This window comes from Choloepus didactylus, chromosome 10, assembly GCF_015220235.1.
Source record: "Choloepus didactylus isolate mChoDid1 chromosome 10, mChoDid1.pri, whole genome shotgun sequence".
NCBI classification, from domain to species: domain Eukaryota; kingdom Metazoa; phylum Chordata; class Mammalia; order Pilosa; family Megalonychidae; genus Choloepus; species Choloepus didactylus.
The window spans coordinates 43,179,468-43,202,756 of NC_051316.1; the positions used below are offsets into that span (position 1 = coordinate 43,179,468).

The 23,289-nt window shown below is 35.1% G+C and overlaps 1 protein-coding gene across 1 annotated transcript in view; it reads left to right on the plus strand.

The window, feature by feature from the left end:
• ALDH1A1 (aldehyde dehydrogenase 1 family member A1) overlaps positions 1 to 23,289 on the plus strand; it is a 52,555-nt gene that overhangs the window by 20,884 nt on the left and 8,382 nt on the right. Inside the window, 9 exon segments of the mRNA XM_037850747.1 lie at positions 2,491 to 2,546; positions 2,548 to 2,619; positions 3,203 to 3,210; positions 3,761 to 3,821; positions 5,653 to 5,782; positions 7,143 to 7,255; positions 11,777 to 11,879; positions 13,428 to 13,612; positions 15,867 to 16,031. Coding sequence (XP_037706675.1) covers positions 2,491 to 2,546; positions 2,548 to 2,619; positions 3,203 to 3,210; positions 3,761 to 3,821; positions 5,653 to 5,782; positions 7,143 to 7,255; positions 11,777 to 11,879; positions 13,428 to 13,612; positions 15,867 to 16,031 — 893 coding nt within the window.

Here is a 23,289-nt window from a genome sequence, read left to right on the forward strand (position 1 = left end):
ACTTCTTGGAGCCGTTAACAAGAATCATGTGCAGTGTGAATCTCCTAGAATGCTATACTGGGATTCTCAAACTTAATTGACCACTGCACTCTTTTTGTGGAAAAATCTCATGAAATTTGTTAAAGAGGTGCTCAAATATTCTCTAAAATAAATCTTTTTTTCTTCTTAGTCTAACCCATTTAGATACTTAATAATGGCTTCTTTTTCCCTTCCTGAAATTTGCTCTTCACAATGGTCTTGATTAAATTATGTTCTTTTTGCAGGTGGGAAAAGGCAAAGAATAGAGAAAAAATAATCCAATCTGTCCATGTTTATAGAAGTTGTTTTTATATATACTATTTTTAAAAAAGACATTTTAAATGTTAGATGAGTAACCACTTAATGTGGGGGCATCTGTTTCCTTGTTTTCTTTTTCTCAATTGGGCATTAAAGCAAAGTCAAGGTAACACAAACCAATACCACAATCAGGTTTCAGAGTAATTGTTTTGTTAGCTTTTGAGTTTTAAAACTGTCAGTTACAAAGAGGGCCTACATTTTAAAAATTAAGGGCAGTAATTATAGTTAATCAAAGTATCATTTATTTAGTCAATCAAAGATTCAGCATAATTCCTAGTATGCAATAATATAGAACCAGAAGGCTATGGGCAGTAAAAAAACACATTAGCTGGGAGGCCCAGAAAGGAGAAAACAGCATTTGCTAAAACTTGGCTTCTCATTTTTCTGATCGGTGGATTAAAGAGTGCTGACTGCCTCTGTCATCGTAAGATTCTAAGGGGAAAAAAAGAGCAGACATACAAAAATCATATTTGATTACATTTTGAGATAGCAGACCATATAATACAGAATGAAGATGGTATAACAGATGGGAATAGTTTCAACGTTCAGTCAGCTGCACACTCCTGCCAGGTAACTAGCCCAGCAGAACATTAGGTTCCAAAGAGCACTTTAAAGTGCTGTTTAGGAAAAGCAAGGGGAGAAGAGACAGATCATTCTATAATGATTGGGAAACTAGGTTAGATGCTGAACTTTACAGCCAAGCTATACAATTGATAATTATGACCATATTGACAAAATTGGGAGTTACGCAATGAAAAAAATCTAATTCAGGTGAAGAAAATTCTGAGTATGTAATAATCAGAATAATCAAGGAATCACCAAGTCTGAAACATTTCAATTTATTTTAATTCATTCATAATTTAAACACTATGGTCCTTATTCTGGACTATAATATTTATGGATGAAAAAGGCAGGTGTCATTTCAGTTTATGTGAATTGATTGGTTAGATCCAGATGGCATGCAAAAAATTAAAAATAATTATTGAAGCATCATTAATAATCATTGACATAAAATTGTTCACTCACATTTGGATTATACAGTAAGTGAAATCTTCTTGGAACTCTGGTCTGATGAAGGAGACCAGGTGCATTCTCACCAGTTGTGTAGAAACCAAAATCATGACCAATTCCTAGAACTCTGCTGGCTGGAGAACATTCATCATGAGGTAGAAGGAGTACTGTGGTTTAGAAGCCAGAATCCTACTAACCATTCTACCTGGATTTTGCTACATGACCTCATTCTAATTCTTATTTGCTTCTTTCAAAAGAGAACTTTAGACTTTGGGGAGTGATAAAAAGTGTTCTAACTTCATTGTGGTAGCGGTTATACAACTGAATATGTTTGTTACAACTCTTCAAGCTGCACCCCTAAAAAGGGTGAATTTTTCTACACGTAGATTAAACCTCAGTAAATCTGATATTAAAAGCAAAAAAAATAAATGAAATTAGAGATCTGTACTACCAAGGAAATGCCTCATAAAAAAGTCAAGGCATAAAGAGATAAATTAATAAAGAAAAAGGCAATCAACTTGGAAAAAGATCCAGAAGACCTAACATGTAAGTAAAAAGAGATCTAAAAGGAAAAAAGAAAAACAAATGGAGAAGAAAATTTCTCCTGAGCTCAAGATAGACTTGAGTTTGCAAACTGAAAAGATGTGGAAAATCAAGCCAGGACTGATGAAATAGATCCATACTTAGCAAAATTCCTTAATTACAATATTAATTCTCCTCAAAGTATAAAGGAAATATATTAAAAGCATTCAGAATGAGGGGGAAAAAGCTTACATATAAAGAGAATCTCATCTGCAACACTACAACTGAAAGACCGCAGGATTACAACTGCTCTACAGATCACCAGGGTTCATCTTGGGGGAAAGATGTGCAGGAATGTGTAAATGATAGGAAGAGAATTTTAATCTAATAATACAAATGATCAGTGTAATTATGGCTGTTAGGAATGGGAAAGTAATTGACAATAGAAACGGAAAGCATAACAAAACTTCAAAATTAAAAAAAAGAGGAGTTCAGAGAAGATGACATAGGATTTTTTTCCATTCCCAAAATTCTATAGTTTATGAGTATTTGAAATATTGGCTATAATTTTTAACCTAGAAATTTTATGGACGTTAGATTTGGAGTACATCTCTTTTTCAGACACTGGAGTCAATGATGGTGGAAAACTATTTTCCAATGCATATCTGATGGATTTAGGAGGGCTGCATAAAAACATTACGCTACTGTGCAGGCTGGCTGACAAGATCCAGGGGCGTACATACCAGTTGGGTAAGTAGCTTTAGGAAACCACCAGGGCTGGGGGGAGGGTGGGAAAAATCACTGTAGAGCTGAATAATTCCAAACTCTCCCTTTAAAGAATGTTAACCAAAGAAGACAAAATTATTTTCTCTTTGACTTTGAGAAAATGCAGTTGTGAACCTGGGAATTCTATAAAGATTCATCAGATTGCTTTCAAAAATGGTTCGGCACAATCATGCAGAAGATAGCACTGTAGATATTTTAGAAGATGTTAAAGCACAAATATTCTTATGGCCATGATTATTGATTTAAAACAAGTCTCTCTCTAAGGACCAAAACTGCAAATCTGGCCTCTGAAATTACTGATTTGGGTTTTATTCCAGTAGTAACATTCATATTATTTCTATTGTGTACTTATTTAAGCCTCTTAGCCTATTTCAGTAAGAGTCCATTATGGTCATCTGTGCCTGGTCTAACTCAGTAAAGTTAGTCCAGACTAATTCAACAAACTAATTCGTATTGATTTGTTTCAAATATTTGCAATAAAAGATGGGACTTGGTTTATAGCCTGATTTAAGAATGTGTATGCTCTAATGTGTATGTATTTATTTAGCGACAGAGGTGCATGATGGGATAGAAATACGAAAAAGCATCAATTTGGAAAACATTATAGGTGGAGTTTAATCCATAAACTTACTGACTATAGGAATACAACGTCCTCCAGACTGGCCCTGATTTGTATTTCAAAACCAACTGGAGCATCTGGTAGGTTAGAAATGATGCACAGGAAGTTAAAAGGAGACAGTGATACCATGGCAGTACCAACGAAAGTGGCTATTTTAGTAACTGTTTATTTTTCTATAAAACTTGGAGAACAAGGATGATTCAGAAAATAACTCTAGGTGATGAGACATAGAATCAATTACCTTTCAACTGTTTTCCAATTTTGAACATCTTTGTTTTGACCTCATTCAGTTTCATGGTTCCTATCATTCCAGATTGCTATTTGAGTACTCAAATTTTCATTTTCAAAGTAGTTGGAGGTATATCCTTTTTGTTCTTTTTTTTAATACGGACTACAACCTTCCTCTCACATCAGCCCAAACTACCATTTCATGAATATCAAATACATTCTTCTAAATATGTTCCTATATGTGGTTTGGTTTTCCAGATGGAAACTTTTTACTTATACAAGACATGAACCTATTGGCGTATGTGGTCAAATTATACCTGTAAGTCTCTTTTTATATATAATTTTTCAATCTTAAAAACAAAATTGACTTCTGAATCTATTTGATTTCCTGATGAAGCTTTGCCCAACTCAAATGTTTGCTTAGATAGTTGCTAAAAGCAGAGCAAATGTAAGATGTGTTTGAACTTGGGGTCTCCCCATGACTGAACTTCTTGGATATGAATTTGGTAGTCCAGAAACCCTATCTATATCCTGACATCTCTAGAGAGTGTTTCAACATTATAGTGTCAATAAACTTCAACCATTCGCTAATGGGTTCTTTAAAAAACTATTGTACTACTCTTCAGCACTTTTTATCTCCTCATTGGGACTTCCCTATCAAGGAGAACAGCAGCAATCAGATTGCTAAAATCCTAAAAAAAAAAAAAAAAAATTATTAAAATATAAGAAATTATGCCAGGGCCTTTAGAGCACTGCATGGAACTTATTGTACCATTAAGTAAGAGGTTCTGATCCTCCAAATTCCTCCTAGAGAAGACGGTGTCCCTAAACAGAAGCAGGAAGATTTCCTTTTAAACTCAACAAACAGGGACTATCTAAATGATTTCACTTTGGCTAGCATATTCAAAAATGCCAAATGTAAAAGGTGGCCAAGATGACATATTTTGCTCCAATGAGATTGAAATCTATATGTTTATATATGCTTTCCATAAAATTGCTTATTATTTCAAAAATCCCAAATAAAATCAATAAAAACCACATAATCCTGAAATACTAATTATATCAGTCAAGGTTCTCCAAAGAATCAGAATCAGCAAGATATATGTGTGTGTATAAATCTAAACACAAATATAAATACAAATATAAATATGTATATGTGTATGTGTATAAGTATATACAAAGAGAGAGAGAGATTGAAATTTAAAGGGCAGTCCAGCAGTCTGGAAAATCTGGCGAAGTTGGTATTGCAGTGTCGTGTCTGAAATTTTGTCAGGGAGGCAGGCTGGAAACTCAGCCAAGAGTCATGTGTTAGTCTTGAGGCTGATTTTCTTCTCTTCCGGGAAACCTCAGTTTCTGCTCTTACGACCTTCAACTGATTGGATGGTGCTACAAGCCACATGTAAGCTAGTGTTTGACTAAATAACTGGACAACATAGCCTAGTCAGGTTAAGAGATGAAATTAACCCTTGCACTAATAGTGGCTAGTATTAACTATACTGGATGAACGAGTCACGGGCTCCTGCTTTCTCAAATAATCCTCAGGACAACCTTCTGAGGTAGAGAGGACTTTATCAGCCTTTACAGATAAATGATGAAATTATGCACAGAGGGTATGAGTTCACATGACTGGTTGGTCCTAGAGCCAACGTTTGAACCCGAGCACTCAACCACCAGACCCCAGATTTCTTTGTCTTTAACAACACATTTATCTTAGAAACAAATGCTACTAAATAATAGTATTGGGTAAATACTTATGGTAAATGACCTATCTGCATGGGGGTGGGGGTGGGGAGAGGAATAATCTTACTTTTTAAACACTAAAAGATAACTTACAATATCTTAAATACTATGGGATGACTTTCCAACCATGCAGTGATTTTTTTTTTTTCTAGTAGAAAATGAACTTAAAATAATAGCAGTTGATTAAAGTTCATGGCTCTCTTCTGCTCCCTTCCTATACCTGGTTTTTTAGAGCTTTTTAGCATTTACAAAATTCATTTAGCAATGAACTGAAGTGGAATACACTAGCTGATTACACAAGATTCCTACAATTACTAGTTAACATACAGTGTGTGGATAATGTAGAAGTTAGGTTAGTGAATGTGCCTTTCAGCCATAAAAAGACTCTATTGTTCTATGTTGCTTTCTAGTGGAATTTCCCGTTGGTTATGCTCATTTGGAAGATAGGGCCTGCCCTTAGCTGTGGAAACACTGTGGTCCTCAAACCAGCAGAGCAAACTCCTCTCACTGCTGCTTCATGTGGCATCTTTAATAAAAGAGGTAAGTTTCCTAAATTAGAACACATGCAAGAACTCAGAAGTGCCAGTTTACAATGGAAAGACCTCATTTGGCACTACCTGAACTACATCATCCGTATAGGGGGCTCCTTCCAGGGGTGAGGACAACGTTTAGCCTGGCTGCTGGCCCTGGATTTCTGGCAGTCATCCCTAATGAGCCTCTGCCCAAACTCACGGGAGACCGACTCAAGGTCTGGCGTCAAATGGTTACCCTTCGGATCACCGTTTTTGTTCCCCTTGCCCATCTTCTATCACAAATTCACGTGCAAATTAGTATAGCTCTCTTTCAAATGCTGAAATGCAAGTTGGTTTGTAGCTGCTACCAGTGCTCTGCTGATTCTGCAAATCTGTGTCCCTAGGCCATCTGGAGACTAAAGACCTCTGTCAAGAAGCTTGTTTAGCATGCATGATTTCTAAACACATCTGTCCATGATGGGATATGTTTATATTCTCTTTTCTATGAGGGTTTCCTCTGCATTTGCCTCCTTGTTTAAAAACTGGCCAAGGAGTACATGAAACATTTTCATCAGCCATCCAGATTGTTTAAATATATTGTTCTTGCAAACAGTTTATTGTTCTTTGTCCTCCATAGCTTACCAAAATTTTAAAATAAGCTTTAAGCACTAGAAATTTCACTTTAGACATCTCTTTTGCCTATTTTAATTTGAAATGAAGAATATTTTTGGATAAGAGTTCCAGATTTCCTAAACTTTAGGTATTTTGATGCAAATAAAAAATATGAAAATGTAATGTGGTGCATCTCAATTGCCACACTGTTTCCTACCTGATAATTCTTCATCTGAGACTGAGGATAAACCAATCTGAAGTTTGATCTTGAATGGGATGATGGTACCTACTTAACAATTGATTGATTAAATAATGCCAGTGAGGATTTGCAACCCAGATGAATCCCCTGAGACAATCAACAGCTAGAAACTGAAAAAGTGAGATCCCTTTAACTTCTTAATGTTGCTGACGAGGACATTTAAACATGTCATTTCCTTCTATGTAAGCAATTTACCAAACGCTTTTACACATACCATCTTTTTGAATTACTATAATGAAATTTGAGACAGCCGTGTTGGAACAATGATCCATAAAAGTCCAACATGGACTTACCATGAGGAGAGATGGTCTCTCAATAATGAATCCCTTGAAGTTATCTTATGTGGGCTAAGAAATTAAATAATAATAAAAAATAATAATAAAGTCACTTAAGTGAATTTTTCTTAGTGGGGAAACTTACAAGGCTAGAATAAAGAGCATCTCAATCCCATAATCTCTCTCTTCTTCTTTTCATGGAATTAAATTCTCAGTTGTAACTTCTTGCTTTTTGCCTTTAGGCAGGGTTCCCCCTGGAGTGGTGAATATTGTCCCTGGTTATGGGCCTACCGCGGGAGCAGCTATTTCTTCCCACATGGACGTAGATAAAGTGGCCTTCACAGGGTCTACAGAGGTAAGATCACTCACTCAAGCCAGTGGCAAAGAATGTCTGCCTCCCCCGCTATCAGAAGCATGTTTTATGTAACGATTTTTGAGTCGACACTTCCTTAAAACAAAAGTTCTTTCTAATGATTTGTTCCTTACTCTAGCCTTCAAAAATGTTTAGAGAACATAAGCAGATGTCATGTGGATGAGACAAAACTCCTTTCACAAACAGAGAAAGACTAGAGTAAACTTCTCAGTGTGTTTGTTATCTTCTCTGACAAGAAACATGGACAGTTAAAACTTTTCATATGACTAGTAAGGTTTATGGTAGGAAATATAAATTAGGCCACAGTGAGTTGTGGAAACGAGTGTAATTTTATCCTATAGGTTATGAAAATTAAATGTCAGAGGCTCATTCTCGGCTCCTTATTTGGGCCTCTTGCTTCCCTGGATGTTCTGCAAGGCAGCCAGATGCCCAGCTTCCCTGGATGATACTGCAGGCTCAGCCCGACTACTTTGCCTACTCTGGGGAAAGTTTTAAGAAAAGGAGCACTGCAAGAAGAGGCAGGAGAGAGAGAGAGTGAGCCGCCTGGAAGGTGGAGTTTGGGAGAATGTATTACCATTTGTTGAGATGATTTTTCTGTCCTAAGCAAGGGAAAATTGTGACAATAGCCTGTATCAAGCAGAAAACTTCTTGAGTTGTTCTATTAGATTGTGTGACAGATGTTCAATGCAAGAAATAATGCATGTCCTTACTGGTGTGCAGTATATAGGATAGAGAGTAGGAATTACTTCATCTTATAAAACTGCTAACACAATTAAGAAACTAGACAGGAAGGATCAGTGTACTAAGACGTACACAGTGTGCAAGGGGGTTCCCAGGATGGAATGACGATAACTTTTTGGGTGATAGATCTTGCTCTGGGTTTTGAAGGATGGTTATTGTTTTAACCCCCTGGAATTTGAGAAGCAAGAAGAACATTCTAGAGAGTGAGAAGAGGGTAATTTGATTATATTATACTCCTAATTAGCCACTTGAATATAAAGAAACATTTACATAGAGAACTGAAATGTGGAAAAATCAAAATTTATTTTTTCTTGGTCTTTTTTGTTAAACTAAGCAAATTAAATATATGTTTTCTTTGTTTTTTATAGATGTAGAGTAGAAAAAGTTTGCATTCTGCAAATCCCTAATTGAGTTGGGGCAAAGTCAACCCTTTAGGATTTACTGCAGACAAAACATTTGGGGTTGTTAAAGAACTGGCAATTAAAAGGTGGTGAAGTCATGGGTTGAAATCAGAGCAGAAGACGGAAGAGGAAGGAGGGTAAAAATTCTCAGCCTAGCATTCTAGCCCTTCCCCAAGAGAGACTGCATTTATTTTATCAGTTCTATATCCTACTGCTGCTCTTTTCTCCAGTCAGTTTGGTGCAGACACTACCCCTTCCTGAACCAGCATCACTGACTGCCTTGGTTCAATCTGAACCCCTATAATATTTGGCGAGCACTTTACCTACCAAAAGAGAAACTTAGAGATAAAGGAGACCAGGAAATATGTGGATTCAGATTCTGACTCTACCTCTCCTAGCAGTGGGTCTTCAAAAAGTTAAGTATCCTTGCTAAATGTGAGTTTCTTCATTTGTAAAGTTAGGATAGTAATAGCTTACCGTATTAAGTTAAGTAATAAAATTGAATGAGCCATTGAGTAGTAAAACATTACCACCTTACTGAATGCTCAATAAATGGCCTAGATACTATGAGTGTTCTCTATTTGCTTATTTTTTTCCTTTCTTTCCCCCAACCTTTAATTTCTCACACTGTTTGGAAAATATAAGGGAAAAACTCCTCTCTGGTTTCTTTGGCCACTCTTGTCCCATTACTTCCTGATTACTCCATGTATCTTTTCATTCCTCTGTGCTTGTGCTTAAGTGTGCTATAACCTGCTGTCACATGGTTTCTCGCACATCTTACTTCTTTGGCTTCTCCTTCTACAGTCCCAGGAGCAGCTTGATTTTAAAAACTCCTCATTTGTATTCCATTGTCCACAATATATAATGATAGTACATGCCCATTGTCTTGCTATGTGTCTCCCTCCCTTGCTGACTATCCTCAAAAACTGTCTTATTCACAGTTCTCCCCAGAAACCAGCACATTAACCACTTCTGTATAAATATTAAGTAAATAAGTGGAACTAACATGATTTTACAAGCCACACAGAAAAATGAGTCTGTATCAGCTCGGATGCTCGCTAGAACCTCTTTCTGAGTTTTCTTTTAGCATCTGGTTTAATTGCATGCAGATATTAGGGAACTTGCCAAATGTCATGAAAGAGGCCAACAATGGATGTAGCCATGACCTCCATTCTAACAATGCCTTCCTGGCAAGGTAACAATTTTAAAGTCCCATTAAATCAATTTAAAATAGATAATTATTCTATTAAAATAGAACATTTTCTTGAGCATTCACTACTTCTGACCCCTAAGGCAATGCCACAATATCATGGAACATACTATTTACCCATAGTCTTAAAACTTTTTGTCTTTTCTTCATTGCAGACTCCATTGAGAAAAAAGATGTCTTTTTTCTACATAAGCAAACAAAATCATGGAATAGAAATTGAAGTTTCCTTGTTTTGGCTCTAGCTAGACTTTTGAGAATACTCAATCCAAACTTTTATTTGCTGCCTGAACTTTTACTAAGCAAAAGTGACCTTTCTTGTTCATCCATACTCCTATCCATCCTTTCTTTTGACATCTGTAGCTTTTATAAAAATGTCTCGAATCTTCCTCCCTTTCCCAAGACAAAAATTAAATTATCTACATTGTAATATGTTTTCTCCAGTAAAACTTTCTAAGCTGAAACAAAAGAAAAGTAAAAGAAACAAAAGGTGTAGACGAATTTGGAAAATTCAAAGGAGGAAAGGCAAAGAATGTTTTCTGGAAAATAGAAAACTGTTAATCATCTAAAATGAAAATTCAGTTTTTGAAAGTGGTCATCAGAAATGTATTGTAGAGGGAAAATAAGACACAAGATAAATTTCAGACAGGATCTCTCCAATGGAGTTTACTTTTAGTCTACTTTTATTAATCTACTTTTAGGGGTTTGATTTGGTCCACTGAAATCTTGAAATAACTTGAAAGCAGTAGCAGAATAATTAATGCTCTATTCTGTAATGCATAGTAGCAGTTAGTTCAGTAGCTACTAAAAATTTAAACATCAACTCAGGAAACATCTGCTTATCTTTTGTTCAGTTTGGATGGAAATATTTATGAAGTTGTCAGGCAGTATGTTCTTAAGCCAAGCCTAACTGGAAAAACATATTCCTTGGTTACATAAATACAAACTTAAAATGCAACCCACTTCATTTTTGTTGCTACACAAGTTTATGCAGCAGAAATCTACATCTTTCAGCCTTTGGGAAAGCCAAATATCTTTGGTACGGAGTAGGAAAAGAAACTCAGAGAATAAAAGAAGCAAAATCAAATGAACTATCCTAAAAAAAAGCAAAGATCATTTTAGTGAATTAGGGCTTTAATAAAAATAATAAAGAATAGATAATTACGTATAGGTCAGGTATATTATAAATAAGCCAGATTTTAGAGATGGAAAAACAAAAATAACTACAGAAAATAATCTCAATAGGAAGTGATCCACAAAGGAAAAAACAAATATGAAAACAATGTCTCTCTCTGAAGAGAGAACTAGCATTAAGGAAGAAACCAGAACAGTAAGATTCCAGTCAACTGAGGTAGCAGCACAGCACAGATCCAATTTCTTTCTTCTTCTAACTCCACTGTTCAAAGATGTGACATGAGAGGGGTGGGGGTGGGGGAGAGAGCTGGAGATGGAGATGGAGAGAGAGAGAGAGAGACAGAGAGAGAGAAAGTCTGAGAGTGTCTTTCATTAATCCATAATTACATGAACCCAGAGTAATTGTTCTGAGGAAAGGTTGCTGTGGGAGGACATCCTTACTGCTACAAAGGATATAATAATCTATTTGGGAAACTTGTCTGTACACAAATAACACAATCTGCTTGGGATCATCAGGGAAGAGTTCTTGGAGGTGCTAAGATATGAGCTGGACCCCATAGAAGGGTGGGACTTGGAGGCAGTCCAGTTCAGAGGGGGACATAATGAGGAGCAGAGAGGTGAGATTCAGGGAGTGGTGAATTCACACTATTTTGGCCAGACAGAGTTTTATGGGACAAAAAGTTAAAAAGATGTGTTGTGGTTGGGTCATGATATGTCTGATTGATCTGGTAGAGAGATGAAATTCTGATTGAAATGAAAGATAGCCTTCTGTCTAGCTGTGCACATCAAGGTCAGCTGTCATATGCTAAATCTTTGCCCTCTTGCTCATGAGCATTTTTCAGTCTTAACTCTGGATGCTTGAATAGAGAAGCCCTTTTAGCTAACGGTGCAAAATCTTGAAAAAATGCTGTTTAATGTTCTTCCCCAATAAAGTGTAAGTAACTATGGCACAGAGGTCATATAAACTTAAAACAATAACTAAACATATTAAGCCTCCTCCTTCATAATGCTCCATTTCAGGTTGGCAAAATGATAAAAAAAGCTGCTGGGGAAAGCAACCTGAAGAGGGTAACCCTGGAGCTCGGTGGAAAGAGCCCCTGCATTGTGTTTGCTGATGCCGACTGTGAGTCAAAGCTACTTTTTAAACTGTTCACTCTTCATCTTGTGTGGTGTCTGATAATGCTGTGCAGTGAACTTAAATTTTACAAAAGGGGTTGTTTTCTAAAGTCAACGTGTAATACATGAATCAGCGTCCACAGTTACTCTCCAACATCTCTTCAACTGCCCTTGTTATAACACATAGATAATGTCTACCACAGACACTGCTCTTATTTCTTCATCTGAGCTCCAGACAAAGTAAATGGTTGGGGCCATGGTATATATTCTTCTTCATCCGTACATTTAAATATTAGCCTTGCATTCAGTGTGGTGAGATCCTCACCCTGAGACACAGTAACTGAGACCAACTGAGGGGGGCAGCAATTTCACATTTGCCTTCTCCCTCCACTCTGAGTCATTTGCTCGTTAAAGGAAATGACCAGAAGAAAATGACACCCACTATTTAAAGAAATTTTCTCAGTGTTCCTAGCACATGTAGTTGAATTTACGTATTTTGAATATACAGTTATAATGTGACTCCACAATACAATATCCTAGGTTCATTCTGCTTATATTACCAAATAGAATCCCAAAATTATTTTCTAAATGGGTTTCAATAAGCAGAAATAGAAATTTCAAATGTTCCTCTAATGCTTTCTTTAACGGCTGCATTATTGGCGCGAGATTATAAACACCAGTGATTCATGGAATTGGCCTGTGTTGCTATGTGGTCTTAATTGAAGTTTCTTAGAAAAAATTACCTTATGTATTCTACAAAGATGGCAAGATGGCTGTTTTTTCCCAAGTCTTTCTGTAAACTGCTTCAGCTACAATTTAAGCAAGAGTGACTAGTTCAGAAAATAGATGAAACACCATACCTAAGTGCTATAATGTTGAATTAAATTTTCAGCATTTAAAGAATTAAAATGCAATGCAAATTTTCTTCTTGTTTAGGATCTACTAATGAAGCAACTCCTTTTAAGGCATATTTCACCATCTCAAATAAATGAATTATGTGAAATAAATGAATTATATGAAATTGTATGAAATAATAAGACATAGTACACTTTGAAAATGTTTTCCCTAGAATAAGGTTGTAATTCTGGGGAGACATTCTGAGTGTTAGTTGTTTTGGGTCTTTTTTTTTTTTTTTTGAAATATCACTTTTACTATTGATCAGTATTCAAGGACATTTTGAAATTATTTAATACAATAGACATTGCAGATTTTCTTTATTATCAACTGCAAGCCTGAGGCCTGAAAGCAAGTTTCACAGTCAGCTAATTATAAATGTTGTATTTATAAAGATTGTTTCCAATGAGATTTGATATTATGAAGCTTTTCACATTCTTACTAATGTTTATATTAAAGTAATAATAATAATAATAACCACCAAATTTTCAGATTCTACTATTTTTTACTATTATTCCTATAGCAAATAAAAGATCAGAAAGATTAACTTGTTACCTGATTTTTAAGAGGTGGAATATATTAAGCTTCTGAGAAATATACATAAGATATATATAATCTTTAGAAAACATCTCTTCTTTAATGTGAATTCTCTCCTTTGCAGTGGACAATGCTGTCGAATTTGCACACCAGGGAGTGTTCTACCACCAGGGTCAATGTTGTATAGCTGCATCCAGGCTTTTTGTGGAAGAATCCATTTATGATGAGTTTCTTCGAAGGAGCATTGAACGGGCTAAGAAGTATGTTCTTGGAAATCCTCTAACCCCAGGAGTAAATCAAGGCCCTCAGGTAAGTATCAAATAGAAAAAATACCATTAACGGGAGATAAGAATGAAGTATTCTCTTTTTTTCCTCATTTTTTGGCCTAGTTTTTAATTGAATAAGATTACTTACTCTCTACATATCTTTTCAGAGAGTGATACCCTACCAGTTTGATAATAAAAACAATGAATCTAACTCCTAACAGTAACAAAAGCATCCTGTTTTCGTGTTCCTTGCCTAGAAACAGTTTAAAGACAAGCAGGGGGTTAAGGATGAGTGGAAAATAAATTTCTTGTTTTCCTCAGTGTGCACCCCTCTTGAATCCTATATACAGTTATCTATCCACTTGGGAGTTCTTATACAATAGTATCATTTCCCTGGAATCAACCTTTTATCAAGGCTGCCAGCCCACAGATATAGACAGCTAGCTACCATACCCCTAAGTCTTCTCCAACTCTTCAGTTACTCTGACCTTCTAATGATAGCACAAATATCCTAAAAGATCCTTAGTTCCTGGTTTGGAACAAACTTTTCATTTCAATTGGAAAAGGACTATTATTCCTCTAAGGCTCCAGTATTCTGTCTACTTAGAAACAGTGTCAATGGGAGTGTCCAGCTCTGTCTCTTATCCAAAGATCACATTTCCCTCTTCCTTGCACAGTTCTCTGTTCATTGTTATTCAAGCTCCTGGTCCCTTGTTTCTGAATTTACTTCCACACTTTGGGGTCTTGTTCTAGACAGTGTCTAGAACAGTATCAACTGAGGGTGAGCCTCTTTTTCCTGGTGCATATGCAAGGTTGAGATTCTTGCCAGGTATCCCCTCTGGTCCAATACAGGCACTAAAATTATGACTTGGGAAACACATATTGAACAACAAAAATCATGATTTTGAAAGCATGGGCAGTTTAATTTCTTGGAGTAGAAGAGGGAAGCTTCACATGGCTTTGCATGGAGCCTTGACTGTATACTGACTAACTAAATGTCTAAACTGGGCAGAGTCTGCCTAAAATTATCCCCTTAGTCTGATTGTATTCAATATCATGCAGTACTTTGAAAATTGCTGCTTATTAAACCAACACTACAACTTTATCAATCTGAGGGAAATAAAGGAATATTTTCTTTTTGGAATATCCAATTAAATATAGCACACTGAGGAACATTGAACAACATTGTACCTAATATTGTGCCAATTTATAGAAAATGGTTTCTGGTTTCAAACAGAACTTAATCTATTTTGGATATGGGAGCTGGGTGTGCACAATGAGAGAAAACTTTATGGAATCTTTTTCTGGGCCTTGGAAAATGGAAAAGATTTGTAAAGACAAAGAAGACAAAAAAAAAAAAAAACCACTTAAGTAGCAAGAAGGGACTAGTTAACTGGCAAAAGGCCTCCAGCTTCACTTCCTGGATCACCTGTGTTTTTTCTTTAATCCTTAACCTCTGAGAAAGAAGCAGCCTTCACCAAGGGTTGGAGTCAGGGAGTCTCCCAATCTTTCAACCTGCAAAATAGGAATTGAGGTAATTAGGTGGCCCCCAATTCCAGTGTATGGGGAAGAAATATGTGTTCATAATGTTCCCAACCAGGACTCTGGATATGTATATATTTTTTCCTTATAAATACGTTGTTTAACAAAACAGTTGTGTTCCGTAATAGTTGCCATCTATTTAGATGTGGCTCATTGAATGAAGCAGGATGGTAACGATCAGGACACGCAGATCTACTGCCTGCTCCAGTTTAGGGAGGATGCACAGACTGTAGTCAGAGCGTGACTTCCAAAAACATGGACCAGGTTGGAGGGATGATTCAGGAATGCGAAGAATCAAACATAGGAAACTTCTTGAGTCCCAAAGTGCCTGCTCTCCAACTGCCATACCTAATTAAACTCAGTATCAAAATATTTCTCCTTTCTCTCCTTTCGTTGAAGTTAGGACTACAGTTTCCAGGTAAGTGTGTTGGATTATTAACAGGCATTTCTTCCAGAGTAAATAAATGACAGCTGTGTGAAAAGGTTTACATATGTTTTCAGCGTCTTTGTGCTTTCCTTACATAACTGTAAAACAAATACTAAATGCAAATATCTATCCTCAGGGTTTTTCCCAGAGAAGTCATGAGAATAAAATATATCCAAAGAGTGAATCAGTGCCTGTCAAGTTGTTTTGATTCAATATTTGACTTAGTAACAATATCTTAGCATTTTGTATCCCACATTAACAGGCTGGGCATGTGTTATCTCTACAAGTTGCTAATTTTTTTCCTTTTCTTGCAATGTTTTTCAAATAGATTGACAAGGAACAATATAATAAAATACTTGACCTCATTGAGAGTGGGAAGAAAGAAGGAGCCAAGCTGGAATGTGGAGGTGGCCCATGGGGGAATAAAGGCTACTTTATCCAGCCCACAGTTTTCTCTAATGTCACAGATGAGATGCGCATTGCCAAAGAAGAGGTAAATGGTTTTATTCTGTTCTGTTCCCTTTGTTGCCATGTTCAGTCTGCGTGTGTGTATACAAAGTGTCCATTTAAAGTTCTCAGCTCTTTGAACATCTTTGTTCATTTCTGTTATTAAATAAGCTTTAAGTTATTTGTGATCAAGACTAAAACTAATAAGGAATCCACTTAGCTGACCAAGAACTTCCAGCCAAGTACAGATCAGGAGGCTTAATTTCTAGATGCTTCCATTGCAGCATTAAATAGAGGAAAAGAAAACTCCATCTTCCTGTCACTGTTTCTCCATTTGAGATAATGTATTTTAAATTAAAGGGATACACAGTTACAGGGTTTGTTGTTGTTGTTGTTGTTAAGCTTTTTATTTAAGGTAATTGTAAATTCATGTGCTGTTCTAAGAAATTATACAGATAGGTCCCATCTACTTTTTACCCATTTTCCCAGGACCAGTGGTAACATCTTGCAAAACTATATAGTACAATATCACCACAAGGATATTAACATCAAAATAGTTAAGACAGAACATTTTATCACCACATGGGTCCCTCAGGCTGCCCTTTCATAGCCACAACCATTTTCCTCTTGCTTGTATTCCCTGCTTAACCCCTAGCAACCACTAATCTCTTCTGCATTACTATAATTTTGTCACTTCACAAATGTTACATATTTCATCAGTTTTAACAAAGGTACCACACCAATGCAAATTGTTAATAATAAGGTGGTATATGGGAACCCTTTATTTTATTCATGGTTTTTCTGTAAACCCACAACTTCATAAATAAATAAATAAATAAATAAATAGTTAGATAGATAGATAAATAAATAAATAGAATTTTACATAAATGGAATCTTAACTGTATGTAACCTTTGGGGATTGGCTTTATTCACTCAGCACGTTCTCTAAAGATTCATCCAGGTTGTTGTGCATATCAGTAGTTCATTCCTTTTTATTACTGAGTCATGTCCATGGTATAGATGTACCTCAGTTTGTTTAAACATTCAACCATCAAGGACATCAGGGTTGTTCCAGTTTGGAGCTATTATGAATAGAGCTTCTATAAACATTTGCATAGAGGTGTTTGTGTGAACACGAGTCTTCCTTTCTCTGGGATGAATGCCTGAGAGTGCAGTTGCTGGTCACATGGTAATTGCATGCTTACCTTTTAAAGAAACTGGCAAAATTATCACATGTGAAAGCTGTGTCATTTCACACTCCCATCAGCAATGCCTGAAGGAGCCAGTTTATCCTCACCTTTGTCAACATTTGACATTGTCAATATTTTTATTTTAGCCGTTCTGATAGGTGTGGTAGTGATAATCTCCTTGTGATTTTAATTTGCATTTCCCTAATGGCTAATGTTGTTTAACATCTTTTCATGTCCTTATTTGCCACATGTATGTCTTCCTTAATGAAATGTCCGTTCGTGTTTTTTTTGCCCATGTTCTAGTTGGATTCTTTGCTTTATAACAATTGAGTTTTGAGAGATCTTTATATATTCTAGATACTAGTCATTTGTTGGATGTGTGGTTTGCACTTATTTTCTCCCAAACTGTATCACATCTTTTCATCTTCTTTTCAGGGTTTCTCTCAGAGCAAAAGTTTTTTATTTTGATAAAGTACATTTTATCAGTTTTTCTTTTTTATGGATTGTGATTTTGGTGTCAAGTGTATGAACTCTTTGCTTACTCCTAGATCCTGAAATTTTTTTCCTATGTTATTTTCCAAAAGTTTTATAGTTTTATGTTTTACATTTAAGTCTGTGATCCATTTTAAATTAATTTTTATATAAGGTGTGAGACTTCAGTCAAGATTCATCTTTTTGCCTTTAGATGTCTGATTGCTCCAACACTGTTTCTTGAAAAGGTTATCTTTCCTTCAGCCAATTGTGTTTACACCTTTACAAAATTCAGCTTTGCATATTTTTGTGGGTTTATATCTTAGTTCCTTATTCTGTCCCACTAATACATGTGTCTCTTCTTCTGCCAACTTTACATTGTCTTGATTGCTAGAGCTATATAATGAGTTTTGAAATTTTGGGGAAACTAAATCCTACCACTTTATTTGTATTTTTCAAAATAGATTTAGCAATTCTTTTCTTTTCCATATAAGTTATATAAAAATCTTGTGTATATGCACAAAAAATTGTTAAAACATGTATAACAATTTGGGGAGAATCTACATCTTTACTGTGGCTTCCAATCATTGAACATGGTAGGTCTCTTCATTTACTTAGAGCTTTGATTTCTTTCATCAGCATTTTGTAGTTTTCAGCGTGCAAGTTCTGTGCATGTTTATTAAAATATTACCTAAGTGTTTGGGGTGATTATAAATGGTATTATATATTCAATTTTAGTGTCCACATGTTCATTGCTAGTGTACAGAAATATAATTGATTTTTGCATGGTTACCTTTTATCCTGTGATCTTGCTGAACTCCCCTATTAGTTCTAGGAGGATTTTTTTTGTTTTTTGTTTATTTTAGTTTCTTTGGAATTTTTTGCATAGAGAATAATGTCATTTGCAAGTAAGGATAATTTTATTGCTTCCTTTCCTGTAGGTCTTTTATATCCTTTTCTTGCCTACTTGCATTTGCTAGAACTTCCAGCACTATGTTGAATAAGAGGGGTGAGAACAGACATCCTTGCCTCATTCCCAATCTTAGAGAGAAACTATTGAGTTTTTCACCATTAAGTGTAAGGTTAACTGTAGGCATTCTGTAAATGCTTTTTGTCAAGTTATGGAAGTTCCTCTTTATTCCTTTTTTTTTTTTTTTTTTTTTTTTTGAGCATTTTATCATGAATTGGTGTTTAATTTTGTCAAATACTTTTTCTGCCTCAATGTAAATGATCATGTGATTTTTTTTCTTCTTTAGCCTGCTAATATGGTGGTTTACATTGCTTGATTTTCGAACATTGACCCAGGCTTACATCCCTGGATTAAAGCCTAATGGTGTATAATTTTTATATATTGTCAATCCTATTTGCTAATATTTTGTTAAGGATATTTGTGTTTATATTGATGAAGGATTTGGGTCTGTAATTTTATTTGTTTGATTGTTTTTATATGGTCTTTGTCTTGTTTTAAATAAGGTAATACTATATTAATAAAATGAATTGGAAAATATTCCTTCCTCTTCTGTTTTCTGTAAGAGATAGTATAGAATTTGTGTTAATTCTTCTTTAAACATTTGGTATAATTCTCCAGTAAAACCATCTGGGCCCAGAGATTTCTTTTTGGGGGAGTTTTTAAATTATGAACTCAATTTTCTCTATAGCTTTAGGGCTGTTCAAATTATGTATTTCATTTGGGTGTTTGTGGCAGCTTGCAGTTTTGGAGAAATCAGTATATTTCATCTTAGTTGCCAAATTTATGCATATAGAGTTGCTTGTATTATTCCCTTATTAACCTTTTGATGTCTGCAGAGTCTGTAGTGATATATGCTGTTTAATTCCTAATATGGTAATTTTGTCTTGTTCCTTAACTTTTCAATGAACCAACTCTTGTTTCATTGATTTTCTATTTTTTCCCATTTTCCATTTCACTGACTTATGCTTTTATTTATGTTATTTCCTTCCTTCTGCTTCTTTAGGTTTATTTTGCTCTTCTTTAGATTACTGTTTTAATACTTTTCCTCATTTCTGATGTACACTCTCAGTGCTACAAATGTTCCCCTTAACACTACTTTTTCTGTGCCTCACAAATTTGATATGTTGTATTTTCATTTTCATTCAGTTCAATGTGTGCTTTTATTGCCCTTGAGATTTCCTCTTTGACCCATGGGTTAGTTACACGTCTGTTGCTTAGTTTTCAAGTATTTGGGAGATTTTCCTGTTATCTTTCTGTTTTTGGTTTCTAGTTTGATTCCATTTTGGGAGAAGAACACCTCTGTATGATTGCATTTCCTTAAATTTTGTTGAAGTATGTTTTATTTATTTTCAAATGTATTTCAAAATACATTTTATTTCATTTTATTTTATGTCTCTTCCATCCTCTCTGATAACACATAGTTAAAATAAGAGATGGGACAGGTTGCAAATGATCCTTCTACTGAGTTAATTTGTTTTGTTTGTGTGTAGAACAGGGTTACCACATTACTGATATTGCTAATAAAAACTGTTTAGTGAATGTTCACTATGTACCAAATATAGTACTATGTGCCTGAAAAATATAAAATATAAAAAATATGAACAAATATTTGTTTATACATCATGTAATGTAATTTATGTGTTAATATAAAATATTTCAATATTTTACTTAATTATATATCATATTTTATTACATATATGCTACATATTATATTTTAATTATAAATATTTTTATTATATGTAAATGCAACATATATTTATATAATTTATATAAGTTGATTAAAGTATTTAATATAAATATTAAATATTCTCATTTAATTCCCATAGCAATCCTGTTGGAGTGGGTATTCTTATATTCTTTTCTTGTCATGATAGTCTCCAATATTGGAAGAAAGTCTCTAGTATTTACTTCTTTTCTCATTGTGAGCAATGTTGTTTTTCTAATGAAAGTCTCAGAACTTTTATGAGGCCTATAATTCCTATGTCGCATTTTTATGTTTGGTGGCTAAATAAAACTAAGCATAATATTCTGATCCAAGAATTTTCCTAAATAAAGACATGAAAGAAACTGTTGTCAGCTCCTAACACATTATGCACTTTTTTATTACCCTTGTGAATCCAACATTCCAAGCTTTTCTGAGTCTTCTCTTTGTATCTTGAGGTCTCCTTGGAGCCACAGAGCTAACTGTGATTTAGCAATATCCTTGTTATCATCCTAAATAGCAAATGAGAAGCAAAGTGATTAGATCACATGGATAGTTGGAGGCAGGTTGGGCGTGTAGCCCAAGTCTCGTGACTACCATTTCCCAACTCTTTTGCTTGACCAGCTGCTGCTTATATTTAGTTCCCTCTCCTCTCAATCCCACCATGACTTCATATTGCAGAATCCCATGAAGCTTGTGGGATACATTCTGTTAAACGTCAATGGACTGTTAGAGCTAGAAGAAATATTATCGATAATTAGGCCAAAAGCCAAATTTATAGATGAGATCATTGAATGATGTCAAGTAACTTGCTTCTGTTACTGAATCATAAATTTGGAGGATCACTTAATACCACCTCTCTGATCCCCATAAAGTCAACCGTCTGTTCCACCACTTTCCTAACCAAGGGCCAGCCAATCTGTTTTTAAACAACATCAGCAATAAGTAACTCATTTTCCTGAGACATTTCCTTGTTTGTGCAGTGTTAATCATTAGAAAATTCTGCCTCTGGCTTACTAGAAATCCCTTCCCTTATGTTCTACCTGCTAGTCCCATAATTGCATCTGGCTTTTTACCACAAAATAGTCATCTGTATATTTGAAAACAGCATTCATCACCACATCACTGCAACCTTCTATATACCCTTGGCCCTGTATTTCTCAGCTGTTGTACTTCCTAACTTTTCTAGGCAAATTGCAGTTAAACATTTGGTGAGCACAAACTATTTAACATCAAGAAAAACCGTGACCCAGAGATTTAACAAATAACTAGAGAAAGCTAATTTGCATTTAAGAATTGTAAATAATCTAACTCACAGGCACGGGGGCTTTTAATAAATGCAGAGTTAGATTCATTGGCTTCAGGTCATGAAGGTATTACACACTGTGCTATAATAAAAAGGTACTGACAACCCAAAGGTACTGAATTATAATCCTTTCCTTCATTATATGGAAGAGGATCTGAGAGGGTTATTTTCCTTGACCCCACCATTGTCATCATAGCAGGTTTAAAAAAAAAAAAAAAAAAGCAGAGTCAGACAATTAGAGGAAAGAAGAAAATCAAAAGTAAAAGCAAATGCGTTTTGATAATCCAATGGACTTAGTTTCTCCACATCAATTCAATCCTCATCTGAATTATAACTTTTGCATTTATTGACAAATACTTAGCTAATTAGAGCTGATATTCTTGTCTGTCTTGATTAATATAGGCAGAAAGGACTAGGAAAAATATCTTCACTCAAAGAAACTTCTATTGTGATCCTACAATTTACAGAGTAGAACTGCTTGGTTGTTTCTTTCAAAGTAAGAACCTGGAGCCATGTGACAAGTTCAATTCAAATTACATAAACTATTAACACGCTTATTGCTGTAGCTGCTATGTATCCAGTTCTCAGGTTATAATATCACGATTAGATTTACAGTCTTTGGATTTGTATTCAGACTCTACTGAATGGCAGCCTCACCCCTTTAACACTTAGATCAGTGGTGAACACTGGAAAACTATTTCTGTTTTCTGATTTTTGCCTCTTCTCATTCATATCTTCTAGAAAATCCTGGTCAGTAACACTCAGAAGACCCCCCCCCCTTTTATTTAAATAAACATCTGATTGAACGATAATATAGGAGCTCATGTTTTAAGAAAAAAAGTCCAGTTATTTTTCTCTCACCTGGGGCTGAGATACAAAGAGTTTCGTTTGAGCTGCACTAAATAGAGAATCTGGTTAAAGTGAAAGAGTGGTTTAAGCTGAAATAAGCAAATTGTGGTTTTGTTCCTCTCCTGCAATTACAGTCATTCCCATCAAACTCATGCTTTGACTAGTAGAGGATGGTTGAGAATTGAAACTCTTGCAGTAATGACCCACTCGGTTTGTATGTGAGTCACATAAGACTTGACTACAAAATAGCATCTGAACAGAAATTCAAGTTGTTTTCCCTTGGTTTCCCTCAACACTCTAGTTTCTTGTATACCTAGCTAATCATGAAAAGATCTAAGCTCAGGAGAATAGGTGACATTTCAATCAATGGTATGCTGACTTTAAAAACATAGTTATTATCAATTGTTGCCTACTCATTTATCCAGTAGAACAGGCATTTCTTTTTCTGGCTAGATGTCCATGTAGTAATTTGTAAGATGAGCAAACTTGGAAGACAATTATAAATGTTTCCAAATGGAATAGAAATTGAGAAGTAAATTATTTAATGTACAAGCACAAGTTCTTGGAAGCCTTCATTCTCCCATTTAGATAATGAATATTTGCTTTTTCAATTGAACCCCACCTTGTTCCAAAAAGGATTTAATACATAACTATTGCCTGTCTTCACCTAGCATTCTGGAAGCTACTTATTTTGATTCTTAGACATAAATTTGAGATAAGAAGAGAAATCTTAACTTAGGATAGTTTATTGGTTAGAAAATCCATATTACTTCAAATATTTTGATTAAACCTCTATTACTTTGATTCATGTCATTC